Source organism: Rattus norvegicus, chromosome 5, assembly GCF_021556685.1.
Source record: "Rattus norvegicus strain SHRSP/BbbUtx chromosome 5, alternate assembly SHRSP_T2T, whole genome shotgun sequence".
NCBI classification, from domain to species: Eukaryota; Metazoa; Chordata; class Mammalia; order Rodentia; family Muridae; genus Rattus; species Rattus norvegicus.
This window is the reverse complement of record NC_141538.1, coordinates 141,958,616-141,970,437: the sequence shown is the minus strand read 5'-3', so window position 1 is coordinate 141,970,437 and position 11,822 is coordinate 141,958,616. Positions and strand designations below refer to the sequence as shown.

Below are 11,822 nucleotides of genomic sequence, written 5' to 3'. Positions count from 1 at the left end.
GATCCTTTTACAAGCCACAGGCAGGAAGCTCAGTGGCTGGCCCTGGTGAGTGTGGGACTACTTTTGTTGAGTGAATGCCATGCTCAAGTGTAGATGAAACAGTGTGGCCCAAGCTTCAGACTAAGTCAGGACTCCCAATAGTGATGTTGGTAAGAAGCTGTCCTGGGCTCCTCCAAACCCAGCATGTAGGCTATGACCTGCTTTAGAAATGGGATCTGGTGGAGGGGAACAATGGAGGGCGTCTCTGGAAGGCAATCATTTGGAAGCGTTTGCCCACCTCTATTTTCCTGTGACAGAGGACAAGGACCTGATTGGATTCACTTCCGTGTTCCCATGCACATGGTATTCCTCAACACAAGATTGCTGAAATGAATTGGAGCCAAGTAGCCCACGGTCATCGGCTCACAGCCAGCTGCAAAAATCCCGGCAAATCTCACCAGGAGCTCAATCCCAGGGTACTACAGTTGGAGCTGGAGACATAGCTCTGGGGATTTAACGTCAAATGTCCTGAATCCAGAAGGTTCCGGAAGTTCCACCTTCTGGCAGCTTGCAGCATGAATAATTCAGAATTAGACTAGTGGTCAGAACTGGGAAGGCTGTTGAAGGATAGAAGGAGGAAAACCTTTAGATATCCTCTAGGCAGACAGGCTGGGCCTTGAGGGTTTTAACAGTTCTTGTCCTGAGCCTTGCAGTAGGCCCTGTCTGTGGAGACCCTGCCCACAGCCCCTTGCCTCTAGGATTCCCCCATGCTCTTCCTATGTCTTCAGCTTGCTCCACAAACCCCCACAGTCTTGCCTCGCTGGGCAAGCATTATGGCACTCATTTCTAAATCAAAAAATGACTTTTAAGCTTCATGTTTCTGTGCCTCATAGAATCTCTATTTTATTATTATTGTATTATCTAAGTATAATCTGGTGTTTATGTGGGGTATTACTGACCATAATAAGAGCTAAATTTCACTAAACATTTTCTTTTCTAAAGAATTTCATACATGCATATCATCATGGTGTATCTTGATCAAGTCCACCCCATTCCTTCCCTTCTACTTCCTCCTCTCCCCCCCTTCCTCTCTCAACTTATGCACCTTTTTCTTTTTAGATTTATTCATTTTATTTTATATTTATGTGTCTTTCCTGTTGGTATGAATGTGTGCTCAGTGCATGCCTGGTGCTCAGTGAGGTTAGAAGAGGTTATCAGATCCTCTGGAACTGGAGTTTCTGATGGTTGGAAGCTACCAAGTGGATGCTAAGAACTGGGTTCAACTACTCTTTACCCCTGATGTGTTCTCTTTGAAACAAACCCACAGAGTCCACCCTGTGCTGCTTGTAGATGCACGGATACAGGGCCATTTACTGAATTAGGAACTTTCTCTCTTTTTATTCCCACAGCCCACAGTCTTCATTCCCCGGATTTTCAATCCCAGGATTTTCCCTTCTGTATATTTTCATCTTGCTTCTTCATGGTCTATGATGCCAACTGAGGTTGTCAGTACAATGAAATCAAACTGCTGTGACGGGAGCAGAATGTTCTGCCATTTTTCTATGTCTTTGAGTTGCACATCAAATCTAGGGCTGATCACTGCACACTTGTTCAACCTGCCTGTGATCATCAATGATCTCAAATTCACCAATGAAACCATGCTTCTGTTATGACCCTAACGATGACTTTGGAACACGGCCTGATGAGGACCTGGCATTTGCCTCTCTTCTCAGCGTTGTTGACCCTCTTGAGAGCGTCATCTGCCAAGACATGCATGTGCACCATGGTGACAGATGACAGAAAGAGGGTGGTCAGGAGTTTTATTTCTTTTTTTTTTCTTTTTTCTTTTTTTCGGAGCTGGGGACCGAACCCAGGGCCTTGCGCTCGCTAGGCAAGCGCTCTACCGCTGAGCTAAATCCCCAACCCCAGGAGCTTTATTTCTTGCACTTTTTTTTTTTTTTTCCGGAGCTGGGGACCGAACCCAGGGCCTTGAGCTTCCTAGGTAAGCGCTCTACCACTTAGCTAAATCCCCAGCCCCAGGAGCTTTATTTCTTATATTTGTTTATAGACAAGTCCTTACAACATAGTTCAGGCTGGCCTGGAACTCACCTTGTAGCATAGGTTATTCTTGAACTCATGGTAATTCTCCAGCCTCTGCCTTATAAGTATGGTAGTCATAAGCCACCACACTAAGTAATTTTTTATTTTTAAAATTTACGTGTGGGGTTAATGAAATGGTTCAGCAGATAAAGGTATTTTCAGCTAAGCCTAAGGGTCTCCCGGAGAGCACATGAAGTGCAGAGGGAAAATTGGGGGTGGGGGTGGGGGGTGAAGAGGAGAGGAAATGGAAGAGAGGGAATAAGGTGGATTTGATCAAGATACACCAAGATGATATGCGTCTATGAAATTCTTTAAAAATAAAATATTTGGAGAAATTTAGTTGCTACTATTTCAATAATTCCCCAAATAAACATCAGATTACACTTAGATAATAACATAGAAGAGAACCAACTCCCACAAGTTGTTCTTGGACCGCCACACTGTGAGCCATGGCACATATATGCACACACACGATGTAATGAAAATTAAAATTTATTTGGGATTTATAAAAAAAATATAGTTAATATTTACAATATGTCGTGGCTTTGGGGAGGGGGGCGTTAGTTTCTCCTTGAGCCACGATCTCATGTATGTAGACCTTGAACTCCTTGATCCTTGACTTTTCTCACGTCTGTGTTCTCCGTGGTTGAGTTTTCTGGCAAGGTCTCTGCTGGCTTTGAACTTGTGACCCTTTGCCTCTAACTCCCTGGAGGACCTTTGAGTAAATCATCTAGTTTTAGTTTTGCTCTCATAAGTGTAAGATCATAATGCTGTCTCTTGGGATGCCTTAATGATTCTTGTTTTGCCTACTGGACTGTAAAGGCAGTGAGGCCGGTGGGCGGGGATCAGACGCATTCCGCTTAGCTGTGTATCTTCGATAATTAGTGTGTAGATAGATGTTCAAAACATATTCGTTGAATGAATGAATCAGAAGAGATCTACCCCTGACATCAACCAGGTAAAGCACTTGCAGTAACCCGAAGACATACCGGGTGGCAGTTTCTATGCAGAAACATTCTAGGCACATTCATCTGCACCGCAGAGGATAGAAGACATGCCTACATCAGTAGCTCGCACATGCAGAAGGATTTTAATAAATGCCTTATCAGTGGAAGAAGCTTCTTCCAAGCAAGGAGCTGCTTATAAGTGTCTCTAATTAATCAAGAGACTGGATTCTCTTCTCCCAAGGCCTGGTTCCCCTCTTCTCTTTACCCCTTGGGGAAATGGAGCCTCCTGGTCTCTCCTGGACTCAGTTTTCCTAGGGCCTTCTACAAGAGGTGCCCCAGGAGGGATGGTTTTAGAGGAAGTGGGCAAGAGAGCAGGCTGGGGTTATTCCAGAACCCAGGCCACGCCGGGCAGGGAGCCCGAGCCTCGGAGAGTCACCCTGGGACTGACCGAGAAGAGCTCCCTGGGGCGGGCCAGGGTCATCGAGCGGCCCCGGGCCGGGGGCGGAGAGGTCGGTCGCGCAGAGGGCGGGGAATGAAGAGTGAGAATTAACCCTGGGAGCTCCGGGGCCGCTACGAGAGGAGGGACCGCGAGAGGACACGGGGTCAGTGAGGAGGGGCACCGGGCCGCGGACCCGCAGGGCGCGACGGGCGGGGTGCAGGGCGGAGATCGCGGCGAGCGGGCGGGGGGCGGCGCCGGCGCCGGGGGTGGGGAGCGGGTTGGGCGTCTGCGCGGGCTCCACTTCAGCCGCCGCCGCTAGGGCGCGGGGGGCGGGGGGCTCGGCGCCGCGAGCTCGGCCATTGTGGGAGCCGCTCCCCTCCGCCGCACCGCAGCCGCCTGCCGGCTTCCTCCTCACGCTCACAGGGTAAGGCGCGGGGCGGGCTCGGGGTCCCGGTTCCTCCGCTGGCTGCCAGGAGAGCCTTGGAGCGGGTCGGCCGCGCCCCAGCCCCGAGGAGGCTGACGGGCGGGTTGACAGGCAACCGGCACCGCGGCCGTGGGGGCCTCGCACCTGCAGCGCGCGGAGTGCGGGGAACGCAGGGCGCGCGGAGCCCGGGTTCCCTCGGGCAGCCGCTGCCCCGGCCAAAGGGAGGCGTGCTTCCTCGGGGGAAAAAATGGGGCACGCGAGAGGGACCTGCAGGGGCGGGCCGGTCTGGACAGGGAAAGTCGCCTCCAGCTTCGCGAGATCGCCGGTGGCACCGACGCCCTGCCGATCCTCGGTCACGCGTCCCCGCTCTTTGTCAGCCACGCGCGGCGGGCACGCGGACCCACCCGCGCCGCCACCGGCTCCCGGGAGCGCCCCTCCCCCACGGTGGGGGTGCAGGCGAGGTGGGGAGGGCTGCAGCCTGCCAATGCCGGGTCAGATGCTTGTAGCGGACCCAGGTAGCCCGGGAACCGCCGCGATGCCTTGGGGGTGTGGGCGCGCGTTCCTTCCAACCCGGGCTGGATGGAGTGACCGGAGTGATTGAGGAATAGGGCGGAAGCCGGGAGGTCACACAGGTGTGAGTGTGCCTGAGGGGTCGGGGACTGTCAGCGAGCCGTGTAGAGCCGAGGCGGGCCGGGCTTCTCAGGAAAGAGGCCTTGCTTTTGCGGGGGGCCTTTGTAGTAAAAATGGGCGTCTAGAAGGGGAATGGGCGGCTCTAGAATGAAGCAGGTGGTCTGAGAGGAGGGGCAGTCTCCTGCCCAGCGTTGAGGGTAGGATGGATGCATAGCCTGAGTTTTCCGGAGGTTGGGGCTGTCACATCAGCACCTGGACGGACAAAAAAAGGTGGGAGGTAGGTGCTAGATGGTCATGGTGAGACTGGAGGCAAGTGCTGCGATAAAGGGCAAAGCTGTGCCAGTCCTTGGATCTTTTCGACTCTTTCGGTGGTAAGATAGGGTCTTACTGTTCCATGAAAAGATCCACACACTCCTGGCACAGGAGTGTCCTGGCAGAGCTGTTCTGTCTGCCCCGGGTTTCACAGAGCCCCCCCTACACCATAGGATGCTTCTTTTGTCTGAGTTCTGTGCTTCTGGGGAAGATGTCAGTGACCCAGGAGGCAGTTTCTGCCTCTCGCTGCTTCTAAGCTGAGATTCCCAGAATCCAGGAGGAGACGTGCCAAAGACCCAGCCATTTAGGCTACGTTCCTGCTCTGCACAGCTCAGTGTGCAGATATCCCCCGTTAGGAAAAGTTGACAGACAGCTTTTGCCTTCCCTGGACTCTAAAGCCCCAACATTGCTGTGTACCTGAACTAAATCTGGGGCCTTATAGGAAGGCTGACAGCTGAAGGCATGCACCAGCTTGGCTCCGAGAGCCCTTGGGGTGGTGGGCCATGGGTAGCAGATGGTTCTGAGCAGTGAGCTGGGCCTGACTGAGGGAAGGCTGCCCAGTCTGGCTGGTGGAGCCCAGCTGGCTTGGATTGCATTTCCACTCTTCTCCCTCCACTAGCTAAACTGACCAGAAAAACTGCCGGTCCTTACCATCACCCCTGCCCCCATGCTGTGTGATCTATTCCCGCACAGCCCTTGGAATGAGCCAATGAATATTTTATCTAACGCCTGCTGTGTGACATACATGGCACCAGCTAAGTTTACATGCACATTTCACGGTGTCCTTAAAATATCCTCTAAGGAGAAGTCTTGTCCCTCCCCCACCGTGCAGATGGTGAAACTGAGTCCCCGAGAGGTGGGAGTGACTTGACCCCGATCTCACTAACTGTAAGTGACTGCACCAGGTCTACTTGCTTCAGGTTCAGTGCTGTGTCTAATCTGTGCACTGAAGGGGAAATCGGGGATTTCCACCTTTTCTACCTCATGCTTCTTCTCATTCCTGCCAATGAGATCCTGTGTTAGCTTTTGAAAATACTTCCCATCTGTTGTCCCATTTTATTCTTATAGCATTCCTGGGAGGTAAGAAGAAGGGGGAGGTAATAGATTCTTTATTGAGTGCTTACTGGGTACCTGGCATCAAACGGCAGGATCTTATTTTGTTCTTGCAAACAGCCTTGTGTGATTGGATGCTAGCTAGCATCATCTCCATTTTATAGGCGAGAATGTTGAGGACAGCAAGATTAAATGGCTTCTCCGAGGACGTATAGCTAGTGGATAATGGAGTAGAAATTAAGCTCCTATTTTTCTGCCTGGCTATCAGTAATAGAAGCTAACGTTCATGGTGTATTTTTGTTTGCTTTTTTAGTCAGACTTTTGCTATGTAGCCATGGCTAACCTGGAGCATGCCAGGTAGACCAGGCTGGCCTTGAACTCACAGAGATCTGTGTGCCTCTGCTTCCTGAGTGCTGGGATTACAGGCGTGCACTACCATGCTTAGCTAAAAACTTATTTTATTGTTAATTCTGTATGTATGTGTTGTTTGTGTATGGATGTGTGCACATGAACACTGGAGCCTGAAGAGGCTAGAGGGGAGCCTCGACTCCCTGGAGCTACAGTCATAGCTCAGGCAGTTGTGATCGTCCTGAAGTGGGTGCTGGGAACCGAAGTCAGGTCTCCTACAAGAACAGTATTCTCTCTATCTAAAGATTTATTTATTTCCCTTTCTTTAAAGATTTATTTATTTCATACATGTGAGTATACTGTCGCTGTCTTCAGATACACCAGAAGAGGGCATAAGATCCCCATTATAAATGGTTGTGAGCCACCATGTGGTTGCCTGGAATTGAACTCAGGACCTCTGGAAGAACAGTCCATGCTCTTAATCACTGAGTCATCTCTCCAGCCCCAACAGTATACTCTTAACCTTAACACACATACTCTGTGTATCTATCTATCTATCTATCTATCTATCTATCTATCTATCTATCTATCTCTCCTCTCTCTGATGTGTGTGTGTGTGTGTATGTACGTGTGTTCATGTGTGTGTGCATTACCTAATATAATTTTCCCCTAAGCCCCATAAATTAGTCTTGGTGTGTGCTGTTTCATTTTGGAGGTTCAGGTAGGTTAACACGTCAAGTCAATAGCAGAGCTAGGAGTCAGGACCCAAGTGTCAGGGCTCCTTGTGTGACCCTTCATTCTGTTCACATTCTTCCCTTTCTCTTTCAGATCCCTTCTCCCAGGACATCTAGTCCTTCCTGTAGCTACTCCTGCTTGGACCATGTCTTCCTCTGATGAAGAAACGCTCAGTGAGCGATCCTGTCGGAGTGAGAGGTCATGTCGTAGCGAGAGATCGTACAGGAGTGAGCGGTCAGGGAGCCTGTCTCCCTGTCCCCCTGGGGACACCTTGCCCTGGAACCTGCCACTGCATGAGCAGAAGAAGCGGAAAAGCCAGGATTCTGTGCTGGACCCTGCAGAACGCGCCGTGGTCAGAGTTGCTGGTAAGAACAGTCTCCAGCGTTTGCTAGCTGGCTGCTATGGGCTTGAGGGGGAAGAGTTTGGGCCAGTACGGTGAGGGGCTGAGAGGTCCTCTGAGCCAAGTCAGCTGGAATCTAATTTGTTGTTATGATGATTATTATTGTTGCAAAGACAGTGAAAGAACATTCAAGAGAAACCCAAGGAAGAAAGAGAGAGGGAGAGAGAGAGAGAAAGAGAGAGAGAGAGAGAGAGAGAGAGAGGAAGGAAGGAAGGAAGGAAGGAAGGAAGGAAGGAAGGAAGGAAGGAAGAGAAAGTAAAGGAAAAGATAAAGGAAAAGAAAACATGCTGTCCTGTGCCGAGCGAGGTCTAGTCTCACAGTCTCACCTTTCTCCGTGTTTTCCTGCTTAGCAGTAGTTTACGAACATAATAATTTCGTTGGTGGCCTGTGTTCCAGTGTAGCTCTGTCTCTTCATTCACCCTTTAAAAGAGCTTCAGATTGACGTCTCAGACGTCATGGGTTATTTTAAATTTTACTTTTGTATTTTTCCAGACAGGGTCTTACTATGTAGCCCTGGCTGGAACTTGCTCTGTAGACCAAGCTAGCCTCAAAATCACAGAGCTCCACCTGCCTCTGCCTCCTGAGTGCTGGGATAGGAAGCCTATGTCACCACACCTGGCTGAGGCTTTGTCTCCCCCCCCCCCCCGCCCCCGGAGCTGGGGACTGAACCCAGGGCCTTGCGCTTGCTAGGCAAGCGCTCTACCACTGAGCTAAATCCCCAACCCCTTGTCCTTCTTTTTAAAGGCTGTGTTTTGAGGTTTTTCTAACTCCTGTTCTTTCCCAAATGTTTTGCTGTAGTTGATAGTGCTCTAATATCACTGATTAGGAATAAAAACTTTTGATTTCTGTTATTTCCGCATAAGGAAGTCTTAGAAGAAGCCGATTTTAGCCATATTGCCTTTTGAAGGTCTTATGTAGTTTCTCCAGGAACTTGGCGTGAGGGTAGGTGCTGCCTCCCCTTATCAGGAGGTGCCTGTCTGTCCTTTCCAAGCAGCTGTGCTTAGGAGTATAGGCTTTGGTCTCAGAAGGGCCAAGGAGTCACAGGTGGTGATGAGCTCTCAGTGCGGGTGCTTGCAACTGGATCCGGGTCCTCTGTAAGAGTGGCCGAGGCTCTTAACTGCCGAGCGAGCGTCTCTCCAGCCCTCAGCTGCCTTTACTGAGGGCATCTGCAGCTGTCTGTACGCTGTACAGACACTGTACGCTCAGTGTCCCAGCAGATGCTGGTGTCACCATGCAGGTAGAGAGATAGAGAAGTGCCCCAGTGTGTGCAGTGAAGTCCATGACCAAGGCCTGTCCCGTGCTGTCTGCTCTGCCAGGCAGATTATTGTATGTTACCACACCGTCTGATCAACTTAATGGTTCCAGTTCCCTCACTTTTTCCTCCTTCCATGTGACTGAGAGCATTTTATTCTAAAGGGCAAACCTGCCTCCTCCTACCCAACCGCTTAGAAGCCATCTTTGGCTCCTCACTGCCTGTGAAATAAAAGCTTCAACATAAAGACCCACCCCCAACCAGGCCCTATTCTGTCTTTTCCACGTCGCTGGCTGGCCGGCCGGCACCTCTCCCCCTGCAGAACTGTGCAGTAGCTTGCTTGTCCTTCAAGGTATGCCGCTTGTGGGATCTAACCTCTAGGTTTTAATTTTCTTCTCTGCAAGATGTTGGCAGTTCCTCCTCCTCCTCCTCCTCCTCCTCCTCCTCAAGTATCAGCCCTTCTATCCCTAAGGCCTCCAGTGGTACCCAAAGCCTCCTCCTCCACTGTTACATTCATGCCTTTCTCTCCTCCTGTTCCCTTGCACAGCAGAGCAGTTAACCCACAGGGAGCCTATCACTCCCTCTCCACTGCGAGCAATTCAGTGCTGTGGCTTATTTTATGTGCTGACCTTCAGTGACTTACACAGGGCCTTGGGCATGCTAGAGGTCATCAAGTAGGGAGTGGCAGCCAAATGAGTGCAAGAAGTATTTAGAGGCTAATATGTGGGCGATTGTGAAGAGGAACAGGCAGTGGGCTGTAATGGGAAATTAGAATTGAGATGGTTATGGAGAGTTGAGGGTCAAGAAAGATGCCGGAGGGAGTTCTAGAAGAGCTGATAGCCAAGAGCCTCGGCAGGTAGGCGGCAGTTTGAACTGCTGGTGGGCAAAAGAGAGTCCTTCTCAACTGTTTTGGCCCTGAAACATTATCTAGTAACAAAGTTTGGAGCAGGCCCTGGAATGCAGGAAGGGGTTTACTCGATGTTAGCCTCACTACCCTCGCTGGCCTCGCTGGCCTCAAAGGAGCACAACTCAGGGGGCTCTGAGTCACAGACCTGTCATTCTCCTGATGGCAGATGGGATGCCTCATTTCCCCTTCCTTATATTCTAATTCATCCTCCATCACTCACACGTCGTTCTAGATGGCTTTGTGACAGTTTCTCCTGTCTTCTCAGAGAAGGCCCTGGTGTTTAAGATTCTCGATTCTCGTCTAGGCTCTAAGTCAAGGGGATTCAAGGGAGCTTAATCATCAGGCAAAGGCCCTCAGGACCCTGCCTGGTCAGCAGAGCAAAGGGCTGGGCAGGTGCTGGGCTGGGCTGTTGCTGCTTTGTTTCTGGCACTATGCTGGTCTTTGCATGCTAACACCACCAATGACTGTCTTGAGGAGGGGGCTGGACCAATGAGGCTGGAGATGGGGAAACTGCTGGGTTTAAAAATAGCCCTGCTGCAGTTGGGTGTGTTTCTTTAGCAGGGGAGGAGAGAGGCAGCAGAGACAGGCGAGACTGCTACTTTAGCGTCTAGCTGAAGTCTCTATATGATTTTAGAATGTCGTGGGGGCTCCGCCAGAGTAAAGAAACAGGCAGCCTTGCCTCCTTGGAGACTCCCACATGTAGGTGCAGGTGTGCTGAGAGATCCTGAATGCTCTGATGTTCCCTAAGGCAGAACTTGCCTTCTGGGAGGAAGGAAGTCAGGCTCACACTGGAAGCAGCTGCTGTGTCCTGTGTAATTTTCATCTCCCTCAGGTTTTGGGTTATGAAGCAAAGTGGGAGGTGTCGGAATCAGTCTCATCAAATGTAGAGACTTCCCAGTCCCTAACCCTTTCTGGTGTCATTTCATTATTATTATTATTATTATTATTATTATTATTATTATTATTATTACTGATACTATTATGTTATTATTAATTTATTTAATTTGTTTACATCCCTAATGCTGCCCCCATCCAGTCCCACCTCCCCTTCACTTCTGAGAGGGTGGGTATCCCCAACCCTAGGACATAAAATCTGTGCAAGACTGAGCCAAACAAGGCAGTCCTCTGCTACATGTGTGCTGGGGACCTCGGACAAGCACGTGTATGTTCTTTGGTTGGTGGCTGAGTCTCTGGGAGCTCCCAGGGATTCAGGTTGGTTGACACTGTTGGTCTCCTGTGGGGTTCCTTCATTCCCTTTAGTTTGTTCCTTCAATCCTTCCCCTCGCTCTTCCATAGGGGTCCCTGACCTCTGTCCCATGGTTGGCAGTGAGTATCTGCATCTGTCTCAGTCACCTGCTGGGTAGAGCCTCTCAGAGGACAGCCATGGCCCACGGCTGCTCAGCCATTCCCTCAGTCTCTGCTCCGTCTTTGTCACTGCATTTCTTTTAGACAGGAGAAATTTTGGCTTGAAAATTTTGTAGGTAGGTCGGTGTCCCATCTCTCCACTAGGGGTCCTGTCTGGCTACTGGAGGTGGTCTCTTCAGGCTCCATATCCCCAGTGTAGGGCATTTCAGCCAAGGTCACCCACATTGAATCCTGGGAGCCTCTGTCATCCTAGGTCTCTGGAACTTCTTAGAGATTCCCTTCCCCCACCCCTCCTCCACCCCAGCAGCTGCATATTTCCATCCTTCTCCTGGCCCTCTGGGCCCCTCTCCTGTCTCTGCCTATACCTGATCCTGTCCCCCTCCCTCCCTACCCCCCTCCTCTCTCACCCAGGCCCCTCCCTTTCTCTGCTTCCCATTACTATTTTATTTGCCCCCCCAACCTCCCACCCCTGTCTAAGTGGAATTTAAGCATCCTCACTTGAGCTGGCCTTGTTTAACTTCTTTGGGTCTATGGGGTGTGTCATGGACATTCTGTACTTTTTGGCTAATATCCACTTATCAGCGAGAACATACCATGCAAAAATATGGAACGCTTCAGGAATTTGCGTGTCATCCTTGCACAGGGGCCATGCTAGTCTTCTCTGTATTGTTCCAATTGTAGTATATGTGTAGTCGGAGCAAACATCCTTCTGGTGCCTTGAGTAGGTCTTTTTAAAAAATATTTATTTATATTTTTTGTGTGTGTGTGTGGTGTGTGTGGTGTGTGTGTATGTGTGTGGTGTGTGTGTGGTGTGTGTGTGTGTGTGGTGTGTGGTATGTGTTTGTGTATGTGTGGTGTGTGTGTGTGTGTGTGTGTGTACCTTGTCTTTACACACATCAGAAGAGGGCATCAGATCCCATTACAGATGGTT

At 50.4% G+C, this 11,822-nt stretch overlaps 1 protein-coding gene, 1 non-coding gene and 1 pseudogene across 16 annotated transcripts in view; 1 reads left to right on the top strand and 2 right to left on the bottom strand.

The window, feature by feature from the left end:
* Positions 1-1,416: 1,416 nt before the first annotated feature.
* On the bottom strand, positions 1,417-1,835 carry LOC108351106 (40S ribosomal protein S15a pseudogene; annotated as a pseudogene).
* A 1,732-nt stretch (positions 1,836-3,567) lies between these two features.
* Macf1 (microtubule-actin crosslinking factor 1) overlaps positions 3,568-11,822 on the top strand; it is a 325,822-nt gene continuing 317,567 nt past the window's right edge. For 13 of the 15 annotated variants that reach the window (XM_087549954.1, XM_087549950.1, XM_087549961.1 and 10 more), the window contains exons 1-2: positions 3,770-3,889; positions 7,061-7,332. In XM_087549954.1, coding sequence (XP_087406080.1) covers positions 7,113-7,332 — 220 coding nt within the window. In that variant the 5' untranslated portion in view covers positions 3,770-3,889; positions 7,061-7,112. 15 annotated transcript variants of the gene reach the window in all.
* On the bottom strand, positions 11,490-11,594 carry LOC120103187 (U6 spliceosomal RNA). The gene has a single exon (XR_015621629.1). It is a non-coding gene; the product is annotated as a U6 spliceosomal RNA (small nuclear RNA).